The sequence below is a fragment of the Crocodylus porosus genome, unplaced genomic scaffold, assembly GCF_001723895.1.
Source record: "Crocodylus porosus isolate Cpor-Errol unplaced genomic scaffold, CroPor_comp1, whole genome shotgun sequence".
Lineage (NCBI taxonomy): Eukaryota > Metazoa > Chordata > Crocodylia > Crocodylidae > Crocodylus > Crocodylus porosus.
The window spans coordinates 776,810-796,156 of NW_017728930.1; the positions used below are offsets into that span (position 1 = coordinate 776,810).

At 53.2% G+C, this 19,347-nt stretch overlaps 3 protein-coding genes across 3 annotated transcripts; 2 read left to right on the plus strand and 1 right to left on the minus strand.

Moving 5' to 3' along the window:
* Positions 1-6,271, plus strand: ZPR1 (ZPR1 zinc finger; the record flags this gene model as incomplete). Its single annotated transcript, XM_019543120.1, has 13 exons — positions 1-213; positions 1,087-1,177; positions 1,665-1,735; positions 1,938-2,024; positions 2,117-2,239; positions 2,410-2,463; positions 2,728-2,794; positions 3,246-3,316; positions 3,868-3,957; positions 4,204-4,314; positions 4,711-4,797; positions 5,213-5,278; positions 5,653-6,271. Coding segments are annotated over 13 exons (1,266 nt in total), but the record flags the coding sequence as incomplete, so codon positions are not given.
* A 557-nt stretch (positions 6,272-6,828) lies between these two features.
* Positions 6,829-16,971, plus strand: BUD13 (BUD13 homolog). The gene is made up of 11 exons (XM_019543103.1): positions 6,829-6,962; positions 7,042-7,141; positions 8,091-8,175; positions 8,889-8,946; positions 9,665-10,026; positions 11,019-11,371; positions 11,723-11,831; positions 12,336-12,474; positions 12,765-12,949; positions 13,346-13,427; positions 14,080-16,971. The coding sequence occupies exons 1-11, from the start codon at positions 6,844-6,846 to the stop codon at positions 14,171-14,173; spliced, it is 1,686 nt and encodes a 561-aa protein (XP_019398648.1). The 5' UTR covers positions 6,829-6,843; the 3' UTR covers positions 14,174-16,971.
* A 367-nt stretch (positions 16,972-17,338) lies between these two features.
* LOC109315423 lies at positions 17,339-18,917 on the minus strand. The gene is made up of 5 exons (XM_019543110.1): positions 18,682-18,917; positions 18,427-18,565; positions 17,906-18,091; positions 17,536-17,678; positions 17,339-17,449 (listed from the first exon to the last, which is right to left on the minus strand). The coding sequence occupies exons 1-5, from the start codon at positions 18,891-18,893 to the stop codon at positions 17,350-17,352; spliced, it is 780 nt and encodes a 259-aa protein (XP_019398655.1). The 5' UTR covers positions 18,894-18,917; the 3' UTR covers positions 17,339-17,349.
* Between the last annotated feature and the right edge of the window lie 430 nt (positions 18,918-19,347).

Below are 19,347 nucleotides of genomic sequence, written 5' to 3' on the forward strand. Positions count from 1 at the left end.
CCCCCGCCCCCGCGGACTGACCCGTCCTGGTCCCTGTCGCGGCTCCGGCAGGGGGTGACGCGGCTGCTGCTCACCAGGATCCCGTTCTTCCGCGAGGTCATCGTCAGCTCGTTCGCGTGCGGCAGCTGCGCCTGGGCCAACACGGAGATCCAGTCGGCTGGGCGCATCCAGGAGCAGGGGGTGCGCTACACCCTGGCCCTCAGGTCCCGGCAGGTGGGCCCACGGCGGAGCCCCCGGGGAGGGAGGGAGGGAGGCTGCCTGGACGGGTCCAGTCAGGCGGCAGAGGGGAGGCTTTCTGCTTGTCCTGGAAGCTGGTGCAGGACCATGCCCCCGAGGGTCCTGTGAGCAGCACACAGCCCAAAGCCTGTGCAGCTTCCGCCAGCACTGGCAGAGCTGGGGCCTGGGCTGAGCTGACAGCTGGCTCGGATGCTTATCGTGCTGGGATCTCTTCGGACCCCAGCAGACTTCCTGGCCCTGGGGCGGGGGGCTGGACCCGATGATCTTGCGAGGTCCCTTCCAGCCCTGACAAATGCGAAGTCTCTGTAGCGCTGTTCCCTGCTCTCCCCTCAGTGAGGGACCAAGCTCCCCCTTGAAGGAACCTGGAAACTTGGCCTGGAAGCCAGAGGCGGTTGTGCTGTCCGCAAGAGGAGTTCAACCAGAGGCAAGATGGGGAGGGGGAAACTGAGGCGGGTTTGAACCAGGGCCTCAATTCTGTGGGCTTCCTTAGGGGCTGTCCTGAGAGCTGCTGCTCCAAGTGCAAAGCCCATTTCTGGGACCCCTCCTTTCCCCCATGAGTAGTCGCATGAATTTCTTCTTTAAAAAAAATTAAAAGCCCTCCCATAACAAAACAGTCCAGTGCTCAGGCTAGTCTCCTAGGTAAGGTGAGAAAAGACACGAGGCTCCTGTTGGCTCTAATGCATCTCAGCACCTTCCTGCAGCGATTAGTGCAGGGACTGAAATACAGTTGTCTCATGGTGTCGGGGTGTTTATTTTGCAGAAGCAGGTTTGCTGCGATGACTGCACAGAAGCAGTAAACAACTCCTGTCCTGTTGCATGCATTTAATCTCTCTAACTTGTTGCGCTCAGGACATGAACAGGGAGGTGGTGAAGACCGACTGTGCCACAGCTAGGATCCCAGAGCTCGACTTTGAAATCCCTGCTTTTTCACAGAAGGGAGGTGGGTAGGTGATCTGTGCTCATATGGATGTCCAGTATGTTTGGTTATGGCGTGGCAGGGGCTTTGTGGAGGTGGCTGCCTGAAGGTGTGGGGAGCCTGGATTTTTGGCTTTACTATCTTAAATTGTAGCATTTTCCTGTTGTGGTCCCTGACTCTTCCAGCTGCTAGTCTGCCTGAAGCAACACCAGATCCTGAAATGCCTGGCAGAAAGAGTGGGTTTTGCAGCTTAGCCTGTGCCTCACCTTTTAAGACAAGCCTGTAGAGATCTGGTGACTGGCCAGTTGTCCACTGACAAGCGCATGGCGAATCTGTGGGTGGATAGTGTTGTCTCGGCAGACAAGTGACAAACAGGAGCTTGTTTCCATCTGGCAGGGTGGGGAAGAACCCTAAAAGGGCATGGTGAGGCAGGAGTGTGAACAGTTGGGCCCGAGGCAGCCAGATTGGCAGCGCTGCCTTGCCATGCTTAACATTTTTCTCTTCTTTTAAGCTCTTACCACTATCGAGGGGATACTTGACAGAGCTGTAGCTGGCCTGGAGCAGGATCAGCCAGTCCGCAGGGTAAGATGCCGTGAGGGAGAGTGCTGTCTTCAGAGGTCTGCTCATAGGTCACGCTGGTTTTACGAACTTGATCGTTGTTGCCCATTGCCTACTAGCTGTTGCGCTCTGGGCATCCAGAGGTCTCTGACTTATGCCCCTGACAGCACTGTCTGGAGATTCAGGTTGCTCCAGGGAGCTACATTTTGGATGATTCCTTTCACAGGCAACAGACCAAGAGGTTGCAGACAAAATAGATGAATTCATTGACAAGCTAAAGCGGCTGAAGGAGGTGGATTCCTCTTTCACCTTTGTAAGTACTAGCTGGGGTAGGTAGGGATGGAGCTGCTTCTCTTTTGGAGGCAGTCAGAGCGGTTTCTCGCACTTCCTTTCTTCCGATTTTAGATCCTTGATGACCCCTCAGGTAACAGCTTTGTGGAGAATCCTCATGCACCGCAGAAGGATGAAGCGCTGGTGGTCACTCATTACAAGAGGACTCCCCAGCAGGCTGCGATGCTTGGACTTGAGGTAATACAGTCTAGTGAGAGGGAGCTGGGAAGTGCGTATCCCTCCTTTGTCTGTCGGGGGAGTGTTGTTGAGTAGCAGAAGTCCTCCCCTTCGGGCTTCCCCCGAAAGTCCCTGACTGGAGAATCAAGTGCAGGGAGCAGTTTGCACACTGTTGGTCTCTGCTGTTTCAGGCAGATGAGCCAGAGGAGAAGCCAGTTGATGCTTTGGAGGACCTGAGGAATGAAGTGAGTGATCTTCTTTCTGACAGGCTTTCTGGATCTAAGTGTGCTACTTACTTACTCTCTGAGCAATGCCCCAGTGCACATGGTGTTGCGTGGGCCAAGGCATAGGATTGCCCAAAGTTGTCCAGCTTGCTGGACTAGGAGGCCTCGCACTAGAGCAATCAGGGCCATGCATATCTAGATAAAAACTAGTTCTGAGAAGAGTGTGCCTTCCAGACACGCATCCAGTGCATCAGCTCAGATGTTTCACTTGTCCTTACATTCTAGGTGTTGCAGTTCAACACCAATTGTCCTGAATGCAACGCTCCTGCCAGTACAAATATGAAGCTAGTACGTATCCTTTTGTGGTGAGCAGACGACTAGTACAGGTGGAAGGTCTTCCTCCCTCTCAGGATCTGTGATGGAGAGCCTCAGGAATTCTCTTCTGCATGTTGGCTGGGTTCCTTTTCCTGCAGGACATCCGTACAGAAATGATATAATCTGATATCCTGTGACAGTGTGACCCTCCCCCGGGAGATCCACTTGTGGCTTGCAAGCTGGTGTAGGAATCCTAATAGATCCAATGTTTAAACTGGAACCAAAGGCTGCAAATTGGGTACTTCCTGTAAAAATTGCTCCTGGCTCTGGTGACTTGCACCCTTGGGCCTTAACATAACATATCAGCCCCCCCCCGCTCTTATTGAGCAAAGGTTGCATCCTCCTGTGCGAGGTACGTGGGGCTGGGACTATTGAGGCATGCGGGAAGATCTTGTTCCTTTTTTTTTTTTTCCCCTTGACTGCTGCAGAAATTCCACATTTCAAGGAAGTGATCATTATGGCTACGAACTGTGAGGCTTGTGGGCACAGGACAAATGAGGTGAGCTGCTAGTGTGGTCTCCCTGCTTGTTGGGACAGTTGGAAGAGGGCCTTTGCTGCCCTCTCTGCAGGGACAAACTTGTTTTCCCTGCCTGCTTCTCTACCTCGGACCCTCACCCGCTCTTCAGAGCAGACTGCGGACACTGGGGTTATTGGATGTTTTTTGTGGCATGTATTTAATTGGGCATAAGCTTGTCTTGCATGATGCTTGCTTTGGTGCCTTTCTGGTAGGGAGCTGCTTGTATTCCCAGCCTGGCTACTTCTGGGTGTGTAGACTTTAAACCTCTGGGGTCTTGAAAGGTTTGTAAACTGTTGGGGGAGGGGGGGGTCTTGTTTCCCAGATAATTTAAGCGTGGCAGGACTTCATTGTTCTCGTGCTAGCCATCTGAGGCAATACCTGCAGTTCAAACATCCTCCTGCTAGTGGCTTAGCAGATGGAGTTGCATGACTAATCTGCCTCAAGCCATCTGTTAGGGACCCTAGGACTGAGGAAGTTTTTTCCTCTGTAAGGCACTCTAAATGCTGTTTCACTAACTGCCAGTCTGTATTTAGGTGAAATCAGGAGGAGCGATAGAACCAGAGGGCACCAGGATCACCCTTCATATCACAGATCTCTCTGACATGACGAGAGACATCCTCAAGGTAATGTCTCCTTTCAGAGCCCCCTTTCTGCTCTGGGGGGTTCTCTTGTTCTTGCTTGCATCTAATTTGGCAGAAGGAGGCATAGCAGTAGGCTTCTGGGTCTTATTCTGACTTGTGATCTGCTTGCTGTGGTCTTGGCCCTGGTGGTGCACTGTGGTGTCAGAGGACAAGTCCGTAGCCTCCCTTTAGACCCGCCCCCTAGCACAACATACCTAAACACGCCACTCTTTTTTTTGTTTGCTGCAGTCCGAGACCTGTAGTGTGGAGATTCCAGAGCTGGAGTTTGAGCTGGGAATGGGAGCCCTGGGGGGGAAATTCACCACTCTGGAAGGGCTCCTGAAGGACATCAGAGACTTGGTAAGCAGCGGGTACTGGGGAGACTGGGTGCAATTGAAGTTTTGCTTGCAGCTGTGCGGCATAGATACCAGTGAGCTGGTGCTAATGGGCCTGTAGCACTGTCTGGGGCTCACTGGGCAGAGCCAGGGATCAGCATAGCTCCTGCTATCCTGCAGCCTTCCCTGCCCTAATCTAAAGGTCTGAGCTGTTAGTCTCAGAAAATAAGCCTAGAAGACCATACTGCGGGCAGAGGTGTAGAAGGGCACTGTCCTTCCTGGTCACCTATTCCTGTTCCCTGTTGACTGCACCAGGGTTTAAAGCCCTGGGGAATGTGGGCACAATCAGCAGGCAAGCTATTGCTGTATGTTTTATTATTAAACTTAAGTTAGTTTCACTTGGCCTGTGTGTGTGTTGCAGGTGGAGAGGAACCCCTTCACCCTTGGGGACAGCTCTGCCCCAAGCAAAGTGGAGAAGCTGCAGGAGTTTGGCCGAAAGCTGCAGCAGGTTGGTGTCTTTTTCAGCTTAATTAGCAAGTGCTTCACACTAGTTTCCTCCAGATTTGAAGTGCGTGTAACTGAAGTCTGAGGCATGTAGGTGCTGTTCCCCAGACACCTTCCACCAGTGTCCCCTTGTAAATGGGCTGTGTGGTGGGGATTTATGAGTCTTGCTTCAGAACTATTCATATTCCTGAGCAGAATATCAACCAGAACACCTAACAGTCTGTTGAATGGTGAAGGCAGTCAGAATACCTTCCAGTACCTTCTCTGCCTGATGCGGGGATGTACCTGTGTCAGTGAGACTGACTGACGGATCATGAGCACCTGATTTGTGATGGAGGCTTCATTCCTAAAGGGGGACACCCAGGGTCCTCTGAGCCCTCCAGCAGTGGTTGTTTACAGCTGTTCTCTGTTCTCCCCAGATCATGGAGGGGCGGATAGAGGCTCACTTCATTATGGATGATCCTGCAGGGAACAGCTACCTTCAGGTAAGCAGGGCAGTTGTGAAGGCAATTCCCTGAAGTCTCCTTAATTGCTTATCAGAGAATAATCAGCAGAACCTGCCCTGCTATTTAGCAGCCAAGGGCCTTTGAAGGGGCTGAACGGGGAGAGAATAGGTTAGTTCAGCCACCCTCATGGTCTGGGGCAGGGTGTTCAGTGCCTTGTTGCTGTATAAGCATCGGGGAAAGCCAAGGGTTAGTCTGCTTTTTTTTTTTTTTTCTCAGAGAAAGAGTGAAGCTTCACTGAGTTCTGAGGCCCTTTCTTGAATTTCCCAGTGAGTTCCTAGTGTGTGCTGCTGCCTTGGGGACCAGCCAGGCTGCAGGAAAGGTGGTTGACTTGGACTTTCTTTCTGGACCCTCAGAACGTGTATGCTCCAGAGGAAGACCCAGAGCTGAAGGTGGAGCACTATGAGCGCACATTTGAGCAGAATGAGGAGCTGGGTCTCAATGACATGAAGACAGAAGGCTATGAGGCAGGGCAGACCTCAGACGGGTAGCAGCACATGGAAGGTGGAAGTCAAGCTGGCTTAACTAAATGATTGTTGTTTGACTCAGGTGGAGGAGCTGGATGGTCGAGCACTTGAGCCATGCTTTTTCTTTAGGCAGCCTGAGGGCTCGCTCCCTTTCCACTTCTGAAAGTGGACAGCTGGGGATGTCCCATGAGGTAAACACAAAAGATGCTCGGAGTCTGTCGCTGTCCTTATTGCAGAGACTTGTTTACATTTTTCCTTATGCAACTGTAATCTAGATGTCTGGGTTTCTGATTCTGTTCTTGCCAACCATATTGCCTTGACCTGCACCAGCAAGGGTTAATGGGACCCTTTCCCTGCAAGGGGTGGCATAGAGTCTCTGTTTTGCTGCTGGTATGGCTACTGCCAGCCCAGTTTCTATTTGAAGAAGTAACCACTGTCTCCTTTCCCTATGCTGTGTTCTACTGTACAGTCCCAAGTAACATAAATAAAGTGGTTTCACTAAGTGCAAGTGTTCTCTTGTGCATGTTGCCAGGCTGGGGGAGGGAGATTGCCTTGGGCTCTTCCAGCAGTCCCAGCTCTGTCCCCAAAAGGTTGGATTCAGTTGCACAGGGAACAGCTGGTGCTTGGGCCTGAGTTAGGATCATAGACAGAAGTACCATGGAGCCAAGTATGCCGCTGCTCCTGCAAGGCTGATGAGCGGGCGTGGCCTGTGCTTTTCTGTTGTGACTCCAGTTTGAATTTGCAGTCGCAAGCCAGGCAGTTCCAGGCTGGCTTGCACCCTTCTGGATTTAATTTGTCCCCATCAACCCCAAGCGGTTGGCAGGGGCAGGCTGCGCTCTGGGGCTCGCCCTTGGAACAGCTGCTCCCTGGCCCCGCATCAAGCTGGGGGCGCTGCATCTTCCCCCGGGGCTGTTTGACCCCAGCAGCAGCTGAACCTCCTGGGGCTGGGACCCACGTACTGCCGCCCCGGGCCAGGCCCAGACCACGTGCCGCGGCGGGAGCCGCTTTACTTCCGCTTCCGGCGTGCCCCTCGCCTCGTAGCTGCTTCCGGTTCGTCCCCGTAGCCGCTTCCGGGGTGTCATGGCGGCGGCGCCGGGGCTGAGCAAGGCCGAGTACCTGCGGCGCTACCTGGGCGGCCCCGACGCGGCGCCCGGCGGGAAGCGGCGCAAGCGGCGCAGGAAGGCGCCGGGCGGCAGCGGGTGAGCGCGGGGCCGCGGTGGGGGGGAGCCGGGGGGCCTGACGCCGCGGCCGGGGCCTGACGCCGCCTCTCGCCCGCAGGCTGCGCATCGTGGACGACGACGTGAGCTGGAGCAGCCTGGGCACCGCCGAGGGCCCCGAGCGCGACGAGGCGGAGGATGACGAAGGCGACCAGCCCGTGGTGGGCACGGGGGCGGGGTGGTCCTGACGAGCGGCCGTGTTGCTCGGGACAAAGCCCCGCCGGGGTCGCGGAGGCCATGCAGGGGAGGAGGCAAAGGGGACGTGGAAGCCCCATCCCGCAGCCTGGCCCGGGGGTCTTATCTTAGGGGTGTCCTGGGCGGGTGCCAGGGCCAAGCTCGTTGTTCGTGCGCGGGGGTCGAAGCATCCGGCCCCGCGTCGCACCCCTCGAGCCGGCTTCGGGAGCCAAGAGCGTCTCCCCCCACCCGACAGCGTGCACGAGAGACGCTTGCACCTCGCTTTATTGGTGTGACTTAGGGCCGTGGGTTGCAGGATCTGCGGGCTGGATCCGGCTCGCAGGCTGCACGTTGGACGTGGGTTCAGGCTGTCGGGTTCCCTGGCGAGATGCGGCAGTTTCACTTCCTTGCTCTCCTGGGCCTGGGGGCTTGCTGCCAGGAGTGTCACAGGCTGACACACCCGTGACCCCTTCCCCCTCAGAGAGTCTTATGGGAATGGATGGGATGCCGCTAGGTGTGCTAATTATTTTTAAATTCGTGCCTAGGCTGCCTGTTGGCGAGGCAGGATTTACAGAAGCGATGTGTTTTTGAATAAGAAGTGAATAGAAAGGGATTGGAAAAGCACAAGTAAAAAAAAACTAGGGAGGAACACTGTGACATGTTATAACAGCTCTGTACCTTGGAGCAAAGCCCGTGCCGTGGCTCACATCAGCTAAAAGCTGCGACTAAAGGAGCCAAGGGGTGTTTGCCGTTCTGGAGTTACGGGGAAAATTAGTGGCAAATGCAAAGGGCAGAGAGGTTGGAAATGGGTTTTGAGATCAGTGCATAAAAAGTCTGCGTGGTCAAAATAAAGAAGGTTTCCAGCCCTGCTGTGTGAGTGTTCAGATGGAAAAAGTGTGTTTTCAGAGCATTGTAACTCTGGCGTGCTGCTTTTAGGTGGCAGAATTCATCGACGAGCGCCCGGATGAAGTGAAGCTGATGGAGGAATTCCGAATGAACAACAAGTGGAAGCTTTTGGGAGGTCCGTGTGTGCTGTGGCCGCCCGCGAGGAGGCTGGGGGGAGGTGGTGGATCTAGCAACAGTAAGGTGCTCAGCTTGATATGGTGCACTAAACATGCAGCAAGTCTCTGGCCCAAAGAAGTTATGCTTGAAGGACAGACCTAGAGAAGATGAGAAAACCAGGGCTGAGCAGAGCTAAAGCTGTATTGGGTTTTTATTCCCCCTTTGCATTACAGATCTTGTCTTGTGGAAGGTAGGCATGGGGCAAATAGGTATTTGACCAAAGAGACGGGGGTTTGCCTCAGTGGGGATGTTCCAAGAAGGGGAGATGTGCAGCAGAAGGGGAGAGGAAATGAATGGGGTTTCAAGACTGGGTGTGCTCTGGGAAACAGTAGAGCTAGCAGATGATGATGGCGGGACCCGCCGTTCATTGTGGGGACGGGTAGCGTTGGGAATGAAAGTGAAGCTCGAGGTGCCTGATCTTACGTGACTGCCGTAGCGAGGTGTTCTGCCGTGGCCAAGGGACTGTCAGTGGTGTGACGGGTGTCTCTGACTTCACCAGAGCAGATGTGGCCCGGCCTCCCATTCTCCTCTCCCGAGTGATTCACCTTTGCAAGCTGAAAAGTGAAATGTCCTCAGTGAAGATTCTTTAGCTGCTCATGGCCCAGTAAGCTTCTAGATTATGCTGTGATCTTAGGGGAGAATCGAAGTGGTAATTTTCTACTTTTTCTTTAGAACAGGATGAAGATTGCAGAAGCTCAGACCGGTCTCTGACTGTCAAGTCCTTAACGAGGTAGGAGGCTCTCACCAGGCCTGGTCCTCCTTTGTACTTTGTTTTCAGTATAGCCCTTTCTGTCCTGGGGTCTCCAGGCACATCTCAGTAAAGCCTAATGGCATTTTTTGAGATCAGTCAGGGCTGGATGGGGATTGCTTTCTCTACTGCTGCTTGCATTCTCTCCCCTCGGGGGGGAAAAAGCAGTAGCCAATAGGGTAACCAATAATAATTTATCATCTTTTTTGATACCGAGTGTGGTATTATTCCCTGCTCATGGAAGGTACCAGGAGAGAATGGGTGCAGCTGGGGAAAGAAAGGTGGAAAAGAGCAAGGTTACTAAAGTTACGTTACTCCTCCTTTTTTGAATCCCACCCTCGGACCTTTAGAGACTGGTCTGATGTATTTAATTAGTAGAAGATGACTTGATGAACAGGGTAGAGTAACTCTGCTAGGTGGTTTCAGCGTCTTTAGGAGCACCGTGGGATTGCAAAGCGAGGCTGTTAAAAGTTTTGTCGTGAGCCAGGTTCCAGCTTGGTGTTTTGAGGGCTGCAAGGCGAGAGCATAGCCAAAGCTTGTGAGGTAGCAGTGACAGGCTGGGGATGGCAAATTGGGCGTTAACCCGTGAAACCAAAAACCAAGTGTGACTCAGTGACTAGAGCTTTATTCAGCAGAGCTGTTTTCACCCATGAGACCCACTGGCTGTTCTGTAAACCTGTGGCTTGATTTCTGTTTCCAGTTCAGAAGTGACAAAGTGGAAGAGAAATAAAATCTCGCCCAACCTGTCGCCGCCGCGCCGGGGCCGCCACGACTCGCCTGACCCCTCGCCGCCGCGCCGGGGCCGCCACGACTCGCCCAAGAGAACTCATTCAGTGTCTGGTAGAAAAGGCAACAGAGTTGCAGATGGGTCTTTGCCAGGAGGACAATCTGTTCCAAAAACTGGCTTCCTGGAGAAGTTGTCTTCGAGCCAGAGGCGCCAGGTTACACCAGATCTCTCACCACCTAGGAAGAACCGACACAAGTCTGAGCTAGAAATATCACTGCCCCAGAGGAAGAGGCCTGGGTCCCCAGGTGGGCCCAAAAGGGCAAGCAGCACAAGAGGCAAGTGTGGCATGTGCATGAGATGCTGTGCTGTTTCCTTGGCCTTAGAGCAGGAGGTTGCTGTCAGGCTGGTGTTTAAAGGCACTGCTGTGTGACTGCGTTTCCCTGTACCTGCAAGGGTGACAGGATTTGGATCCATTTTCACACTCCTGGTAGCTTACAGGTGGTAGGGCATTTGCTTGCCCAACCGTAGGAACAAAAATGCCCTCTACTTTAGCGCTTTGAACAGTGAGGCTGGTTCTCACAGTCCTGTTCTGCTCATCAGGTTGAGCAAAGGGCTAAAGATCATAACAGCAGTCACTGGACAGGGCTGCTGTGGAAAAGGCTATTTCACGCGTAAGGACGAAAAAAATCCCTGCAGAAGGAGGACGGTTAAAACATGCTTGCCCTGCTTCTCTTGCTTTTTTCCTCTTCTCTTAGGCCCTGCCTGTTACTAGGGAAAAAGAGTCTTTTGAATATGTTAACTTGTCTGCTTTCATATCCCAGCTCAGGTGAGACCAGTGGTGCTGCTATGTTTGCTGGGGAAGGAGGATCGTGAGGCTTATCTCCGCCAGCGAATATGCTGCTCGGTGCTTGTTGCTGTGGCTGTCAGCCACCCAGATTGAAAATACCCGCTTTGTCCTGATGGCAAAGCTGGGGCTTTACCTTGCACTAGTGGGAAGTAGACACAGCTGACATTGCTGTGTTGCCCTCGTTCACTGGAAGAGGATGGGTACTTAGCAGTATTTGTGTTTATCTAACAAAGGAACTTTCTGAATCCCCAGCTGTCCCTGCGTACTGGGGCTGTGGTTTGATAAGAAGGGAAATGTCCAGGGCTCAGCCACTGCTGTGCGCGTGTAACCATCTGCATGTTTGATTCGCTTTGGTTCAATTTTCAAGCGGGTTGATTCAACTTTGTAGTGGGGGCCTGGTGAACCAGCTTTTTAGTCTTTTACGTGGCCCCTGAGTTTGTTTTCCTTGGATTTTAATTCAGTCTTCCTCTACTGTTGCAGGTTCTTCTCCAGGCAGTAAAAAGCCCCAGCAGGCACTGTCTTCTAACAGGCTCCAGAGACATGATTCGGACGCTTCGCCACCACGGAAGAGTGCCCAGAACTCTGATTCAGACCTTTCCCCACCACGGAGAAATCTCAGGCCAGGCCACTTGCATCGTGACTCCTCTCCTGGTCTTGGTCCTTCCAAAAGGCTTCGGGACAAGTCTTCAGATTCTGATTTATCTCCTCCCCGAAGGAGTCAGGCCTCTGGGAAGAAACACCGCAGTTCAAGGAGCCCTTCTGACCTCTCACCACCTCTTCGAGGACGGGACTGTAAAGGATCTCCCCAGAGAGAGAGAAGAGAAGGCCAGAGAGTAAGGATATGGGCTTTAGCTTCTGAGTTGCAAAACCTGTGTGGTGGCTGGTCTGGAAACTTGAGAAATCCAGTAGTATCCAGCTTGCAAAATACAGGCTTGCCAGGCTGCCCTGCCAGCGTGCTTCACCCCCAGCTAGCAATGAGTACAGCTCCAGGGCAGGGAGAGGAGAGCTCTGTTGTCTTGGCCCACTTGGTCTCTCATGTGCTACTCAAACTGGGTGCAGTGGAGCCATTTTGTGCCAGTGGGATGGCTGTTTCTCCTAAGAAGTGCCCTGAGCGCACCAGCTTGTTTCACTAGCCAGCAGCTGGTAGCCCGTGTAACTCAGGAGGATCTTTTTTTGCTTTGCAGGCTAGTCAGATGCTGTCTGGGGGAAAAGCTGGGTTGGTGTCAGCTGATCTGCTGCGGCAAGAACAGCAGGAGCTCAGGAGACGGGATAAAAGTAACAAGCACTTGGAAGGTAAAGGGTGTGGAGGCTGCCAGCCCCAGCCTCGTTTTTGTTGGCAGAGTGACCCTTAATGCTGCTTCAGTCCTCATCCTGGTGGGGTGTGGTTGGGCCTGGGGGGCACGTAGATGTTCTGAACAGCCTTTGAGAGTGGAGGTGCAGGGTTTGTGAGGTAAAAGAAGAATCAATGGTGGGGCCCCAAGGACCGTCCCCATGAAGGAACACAGAAGGGAGAAGTGGCTGGCACTTGCCCCTGTAGTGGGCTATGATGGGTTCATTAGATCTTCAACAAGTAGGGCTGGACTGAGGCCAGAGGGATCAGCCAACAACCACAGCTTCTGTAGGGGTTCAGGGGCTGAGTGCTGAAGCTGGGATGTGCGCTGTTGCCTGGGGATGTCTGTGAAGCGGGCATGCTTACAGCAGTGAGCAGGGTTGAGGTGCATTTCAGTACCGAATGTTGCTTGTTGAGGTTCTGGAAGTAGTCCACAGTGAGTAACCATGAAATTCTGATGCCCTCAGATGAATCCCAGAATGCAGCAACTGTTTTCCGAGACAAGTCAGGCCGCAAGAGAGACCTTGCTCAAGAGCGACTTGAGCAGCAGAAGAAAGCGGAGGAGAAGGCTAGCAAAGACGAGCAATATGCCAAGTGGGGCAAAGGGTGAGTGCATGTCTGTTGTCCCTGTGCTGTAGTGCACATTTGCGTGATACAGTTGCATGTCCACTTGAGGCTTCTTAGTGACCGTAGACCCTGCACAGAAGGGCAGTATAGTTTTGATTACCAGATGTTCCACATCTCTTGCAGATCCCTTCAAGCTTCTCGCACCCCACTAAGGTGTGGATCATGAGAGACTGCTTTGCCTTCTGTTGGCCGTGCTGAGGAGGTGGCAAGCCATGTCCGGTGACTCCTGACTGTTTTCTAATGCGAGGCTTTGTGTGTTTCTTTTCCAGCCTGGCTCAGAGCAAACAGCAGCAGCAGAATATGGAGGATGCAATTAAGGAGATGCAGAAGCCCCTAGCTCGTTATATTGATGACCAGGACTTGGATCAGATGTTGCGGGAGCAGGAGAGAGAAGGAGACCCCATGGCCAACTTCATAAAAAAGAGGAAGGCAAAAGAGAGCAAGGACAAGAAAGGTTGGGGTGCTGAGATGCATTTAGTGGGTTTAGACCTTCCAGTGGTGCACTGACCTGTCAGTACATAGCACAGACTCCCTGTAATGGGCAGTCTGGTGCCTGGTGGGTACTGTTCCTGGCTGGCTTAAAGACAGCAGTGCCTCAAGTGGACGTGCACCAGCTGTGTTAGGTTCTCCACCTTTCCTTCTGTTTGAGTGCACGTAGAAATCCACAGAGCTGAAGTGGATGGTGCATGTGTCTCTGGAAGCTCCTTCCACAAATGAGGGAGAGCTGTTTAGCAGTATCTCTAGCTCTGCCTTCAGTTGACATGTACTGATGTGTACATACTTCTGAGTGCTTCTGACTATAACTCATTTGGCTAAAACAGTAACTGGTTCTGTTGTTCTTTTTATCTAGAGAAACCCAGGTACAGTGGACCAGCACCTCCGCTTAACAGGTTTAATATATGGCCTGGCTATCGCTGGGACGGGGTGGACAGGTAAGCTTTTCTGGGGCTGTTTGAGTAGTCCCCGGCACAGCAGCAGCAGCAGTAGTAACCAAGGCTCAGCCCTGTAGAGCTTGCTGTCTAGAAGTCCCTAACTTTCCCATGGTCTAGCTGGTCTGAAGAAGGAGCTCAATAAGTTGAAAGGGTAGGATCATGTGCAGAGGTGTCACAGTAGCAAGGTGTTGGGCTTCCTGATCTGGGGTGGCTTCCAGTCCTCTGTCCCTGTGATAACCCAGAGGAAGACATGGGAGATGTCTCATGTGGTGCTCTGCATGCTGTGGGGCTTCTGGCTCTTGTGCAGCTTGATGAACTTGAGACTCTCCAGGTGGGGGGAGATCTGTAATGTGCCAGATACACATCTGTATCTGTAATGTGTTGGTCACTAGGCACCTGGGAAGGGCCTAGGCTAGAGCAGCGCAGGCTGCCACACTGGCTTTTGTGCTGCCAGGCCGCTGTACTGCCAGCAGATGGCACCAGCTGTGTTAGCTGCAGATCCGGACTGGACTGGAGCGGAAACTCCAGGGAAGGGATTAGGAGCAGGGCGTCCCAAGTCATCTGGCCTTGCCAGAAAGTTTCATACGCTTGGAAATGGCTTGATGAAGCAGACTGCACACCCACATGTGCTCTTCTGGGTGTTGTTTTACAGGTCCAATGGATTTGAGCAGAAGCGCTTTGCTAGACTAGCCAGCAAGAAGGCCGTCCAGGAGCTCGCCTACAAGTGGAGCGTTGAGGACATGTAAAGCTAAATGAGAGAGGGGATGGAGCTCTTGACTTGTTTTCCAGGTGGCAACAAGACCTCTGTATACCTAGGGCCACTGCCACAGTTATATGATATGGCTCATTCTTTCCTGCTGCTCCTAGCCCTCAGTTCAGTGTTGAACTGAACTGTCTTTGGGGGTCACAGCTGGTTTTCAAGGAGAACTTACGGTGCTCCTGGAACACAACAGAAATGGGGTTTCTCTCTCCATTCGGGTAAAGAGAAGAAAAGGTTCCTGGTGTTCAGAGAAGAACTGCAGCTGTACCACGAGCAACCAGAAGACTTGCTGTCCTAGGAAAATACAGCACCCAGGAATGCTTCTGCTCTCTAGGAACGTGCTGCACCAGGTAGAGACAGTGATTTCTGGCCTGACTCCATCTTTTTTAACCAGTTGATATAAAGTCTGTATTTAAGTCCGTTTTCAGCCAAATACTTTTTCCCCCAGGGTTGGTTTCACAGATCCCTGATTCTTCTGCTGTCCCAAATCTCAGGGCCTGTTATGGGGCATGGGGAGGGTTAAGAAAAACTTGTTTGTAGGGGTAGAATTCTTTTATGCACTAGGACTATGAGTGAGATGTCCATGCAATGCTAGCAAGTATTTGCAGGTAGTCATGACAGTGAGGCCTTCACCACTGGCTGACTTGCCTCTGGCAGATGTACCTGGTATCAGTGGTGACAAGGCCAAAAATAGCTGCATTTTTGATAAGTTCAAGTGGCTTCTCTGTCTTGTAGGGGACGTTTATAATGCAGGCGTTTCTCCTAGTCCTTGTCTGAGCAGTGATAGGCAGCTAAATGTTCACCAGCAACTGCTGCTCTAGTTACAGTAGGGGGTCTCCAGGGACTGGTGGTCACTCTTTGGAGTAAGGAGTATGGGTGGAAAATGGTATTGTTGTATCTGACACAGCAAAGCCCTCCCCACCCCCCGTGCAGAAGCTTCCCACAGCCGGTCTAAGGCTACTTATTAGCGAGAAGATGCAAGTAAATGGGGGGTTTAAATGATTTTAGCCCGGTGGTGTTTTCTTTTGGGATCTGATGGCAGGAAGCCGGGGCGTGGTTCCAGGAGAGCATCCTTGATTCCATTAGACAGGTTTGGCAGGTGCTCAGCGGCCACGTCTCAGCTCAGCCATCTGTCAGCTGAGACCAAAAATGTAATTGTACCAGAGCAGACCTCTTAAACAAACCAGGCCAAGACTCTGAGCTACGGCTCGTGCAGAAACAGTTGGCCTGTTCCCTTCTGGAGAGAGAGCACCTCTGGTAAGAGAGGCCATCAGAGTTCCTCTTTGCTTACACTGCAGAGAAAATGTGTTGAATGCAGCCAGCTGTTTTCATGGAAGCTGTCTGCTTGATGGGAGCGTGGGCCTAGTGATGTAAATTGGGCGTCAGCCCTTCTGTGTGCTGGGCCTGGAGAGGCAGTGGGGGGAGATGGTACCACAGATATTTTCATAGGAAATGTATGAACCTTGGGCATCTCCTCTCTGCGAGGTGGTGCAGCCCCTTTTTTTATTTCCTGTGTTGAGCTGATGGCTCGGAGCCTGTCTGCAGCTCAGCACAACTGTTGTTTATTAATATGTTTGTGCAGTGCAGGGTTTCTTCTTCTTCTTTGTTTTTTTTTTTTTAAATCCACAAGAGAAAATGGGTGAAAAATAGCCAAGCTGCAGGCAGCTGGAGGAAGGCTTGGACCTGATTTTTTTTTTTTTTCTAGCATCTGCTGCCATCACACAGTCTGCAATTAGTGCGGCTGAACAAATTGTGCTTCACTAACACCTTTCAAAGTCTGCTGGAACTTGCCCGGGCTGCAAGCAGGCACTTGCTGGACCCCAGCTGCTGTGACAGTCTCCTGCAGCCACTGGGAAACAGCGTTTCAGCCTCGTCGTGTGCTGAGAAGCAGATGCGGGCCCCACCTTGCTGTGCATAAGCTGCTGAGCATTTAGGTGGCCAGCGGCTGAGATCAGGAGGGTGCTGAGCTCCTGGGGGAACAGTGCTTTTGCCTGAGTAATTAAGCTTGGTGACTCTGAGCTGGAGCAGCATGTGGAAGGGCAGGTAAGAGTGCAGTCATGGGGCCCTGTTGTAGCCTGCGGATCAAGGAAAGTGATTGCGAAATGGAGTCTCTCACGCCAAGGCCATAACAGTTGCTAAAACTAACAGAAGCGTTTCCAGCATCGCACTCCTGCCTGCTGAATGCAGTCTTCCTGTTGTGTTCTCTACTGCCTTCACTCACTTCTGGAGTCCAAGGTGATTGCACCCTCCAGAGGCCTTGCACTAGGCATGGTTGTTCTGGGGACAGGAGGGAGAAGCAGCAGAAGGAAGGGCCTGGTTATACTGCAGAGGCTCTGGCTCAAATGCGTACCTATAGTGCGTACTGGCCTGGGGAAAGGTGTGATACCCATTGACACTACTGCCCATAGTGTGAGAGTTGGAAACGCTTCCAGAGTTTTGAATGGATGCAAGCTGCTGGCTGCTGCCCTCTGAAGATCTAGGTGAATACCCTCATGTTTGTTACCCGCTTTCTCCGTTCCATGGTGCTGTGCTGCTGCATTCCTCTTACTGCAACCTTGTAGAAAACTGCTGCCCCTTGGTTGGAGAGCGCTGTAGTTTTCTGAGGACCATTCCAACACCACTGCGAAGCATGAGTTGTCTGATACCTGTACACTGCATTAGCTTATCTTTTCGCAACTTATTTTAAAGGTTAAAATGTTAGGCACTAGCAAAGGCACAATTGTTTGTACACCCAAGTTCATTATGATGTGGAATTTGTACCATAAAACTACTGTGTTTTTACTTCCATGTATTTTCTTTTTAAGATGCTTTTTAGGGTGCATGCAAAGCAACTGCCACTTGTAGCAGTGTCTGCGTCTCACATTTTAGATAAGGCAATTTTAATATTGTTCAGATACACCCAAAAAACCATCCTCTCCTGCCAACTCATTCCCCCATGGATAGAGCTGCCTTGCCAGGAGGTCCACAATCCATCTCAGGCTTCAGTTGGGAGGAGGCAGGGCAGCAGCCTGGGGACCAAGTGGCTCACAAGGCATGAGCTTTCATAGGCAGCAGCCTCCTTCATCTGATTCTAGTCTTGTTCCTTGCATCTGATGAAGGAGGCTTCTGCCTGCAACAGCTTATGCCTCCCTGAGCCAGACAGTCTCAGGTGCCGTCCTGCCTCTAGGCTTCAACAGGTGCGAGAGAATTAACCTCTTCTCTTGCCTTCTGCTGTTGCTGAATCAGGTACGTTTGCAGACGACAAACTGGGAGCGGCAGCAGCCTGAAAGAAAGGGAACAAACCCCCTTATCTCAGCGCACAGAGCACTGCCCGTCCCCCTCGACCTCCTGCACAGCTGGGAGCGGCACCTGTACGAGTCCCTGTGGGTGGTGGAGAAGTCCTGGTCTCCCTGTGTCTCCATGGCCTGCTGCTCGGGTTTGCAGCTCTTTGCTTTCTCTGCTCTCTTGGGCAGGTAGGTGCTGTGTGTGGTGGTTTGGCATTCGAACTTGGCCTAGAAATCAAGCGTCAGAGTGGAGTGAGCGGGAGACGTGCAGGGACCGTTCTGACATGTGTCCTCTGCACCTTACAGACCAAATGTGAGCTAACTGCAGGCTGGGGAATGCCATGGGCAACCCACCTGCGCCCTACCCACTGCTCAGCAAGGTTAGTGCATGGGAAGGAGAAGAGGGAAGGCACTAGTGATTATCGTAGTGTGACAGCAGGCACCAGGCCCGTTACCAGCGGCCGGACAAAGATGCCATCATGGGGGTCGCCGTGCCGGATTCGGGGCTGTGCTCCCCAGTCTCTGAAGAAGAACTTGTGGGCTGTGGAATGGCTGAACTTGGCGGCAAGGGACTTCAGCGTGGTGGCAGGTCGCTGGATGATCCCAGAGGGCCTGTCCAGCGGCAGAGGTGGGTAGGACAGCTGGGAAGAGATGAGAAGGGCTCCTAAGAAAAGGCCATGAAGCCTGATGGAGGGGCCAGAGCCCAGCGCTGTGCAGCTCCCATGGTGAATCCCTCTTCAGCTTGCAAACCCTCTGAGCCCACAGGGTAGGGGGGCTGCCCCAGTGATGGCGGGGGGAGACTTGCCCAAGGCCCCAGAACAAGTCTGTGTCGGAGCTGGGCATTAACTGTGGAGGTTCTGGACTCCACTATCCCAGTGCGCTGCCCTTCTGCCATGAGAAGATGGCAATGGCAATTTGCCTTCCCCAGGGAGCCCCTCGATGCCTGCCAGAGCTGCCCTTTGCCCCCTGTACCCACCTTGGTCACTGTGTCTCCACTGAATTCTCTGCCCTGCTCTCTCCCCAGCTCATCCTTCAGCCTGACGAGGCCAGCGCGAGGGTACCTGCCAGGGTCCCAGCCACAGTAGCTTTCCCTTTGCACTGTCTGGAAGCTGGTGCTGGGGGAAGAAGGCCGCATATAAGGCTCTGTGAGGAGGCTTCTTCCTCCCCGTGCTGGTATCTCTTCTCCGCAGCTCCCTGAAAGCCCCTGGGCCCGTCTGCCTGCCCTGCTCACCTGAGGCTCTGGTTGATGGCCAGGTTGTCCAGAGGGGGCTGGGCAGGCAGGACCCGGGCAGGCAGGGAGGTGCGTGCTGGGAAGTCGCTCTGGTACCAGGTCATGTACTCCACCTGGGCCGGCTGCCCTGCAGCCTCTGCCCCCTTTGCGGGGTCCCGTGCCTCCCTCCTCTCCAAGGGCACCGAGCAGTAGGTGGACCGATAGGTAGTCATGTCATGAGCACCTGGGGAGGTGGGAGCAAGGCCTGGGGCCTGTGCTTGGCAGGGCTTGGCCCCTTTGCTACCGCTTGTGATAGGGTCCCAAGCCAGCACTGGGGTTACACAGTGCACAGGAGGTCTCCAGCTCTTAGACAGGCCCCTGGGGGTGGCCAGGTGGGGAGGGGGAGCTCCATGCTGCTGCACTGGTTGTGGTGACACCGGGGCTCGGCAGCAGTTTGGCAATGGAGAGAGGCAGGGGATCAAGCACCCCTGGCAGCCCTTTTTGGGCTCAGCAAATCTGCCTTCTCCATGGGAGGGAGAGGATGGCTCAGGCCTGTGCACCGTGCCCAGCCCTGCAACGTGGGAGCAACAGGGCCAAGGAAGAGAGCTCCGCAGGTCGCTGCTGCCCATGGCTTTTGAGGGCCAGGTGTGCATGCAGACCTTTGCTGCGTGTGGGCTTGGGGCCAGG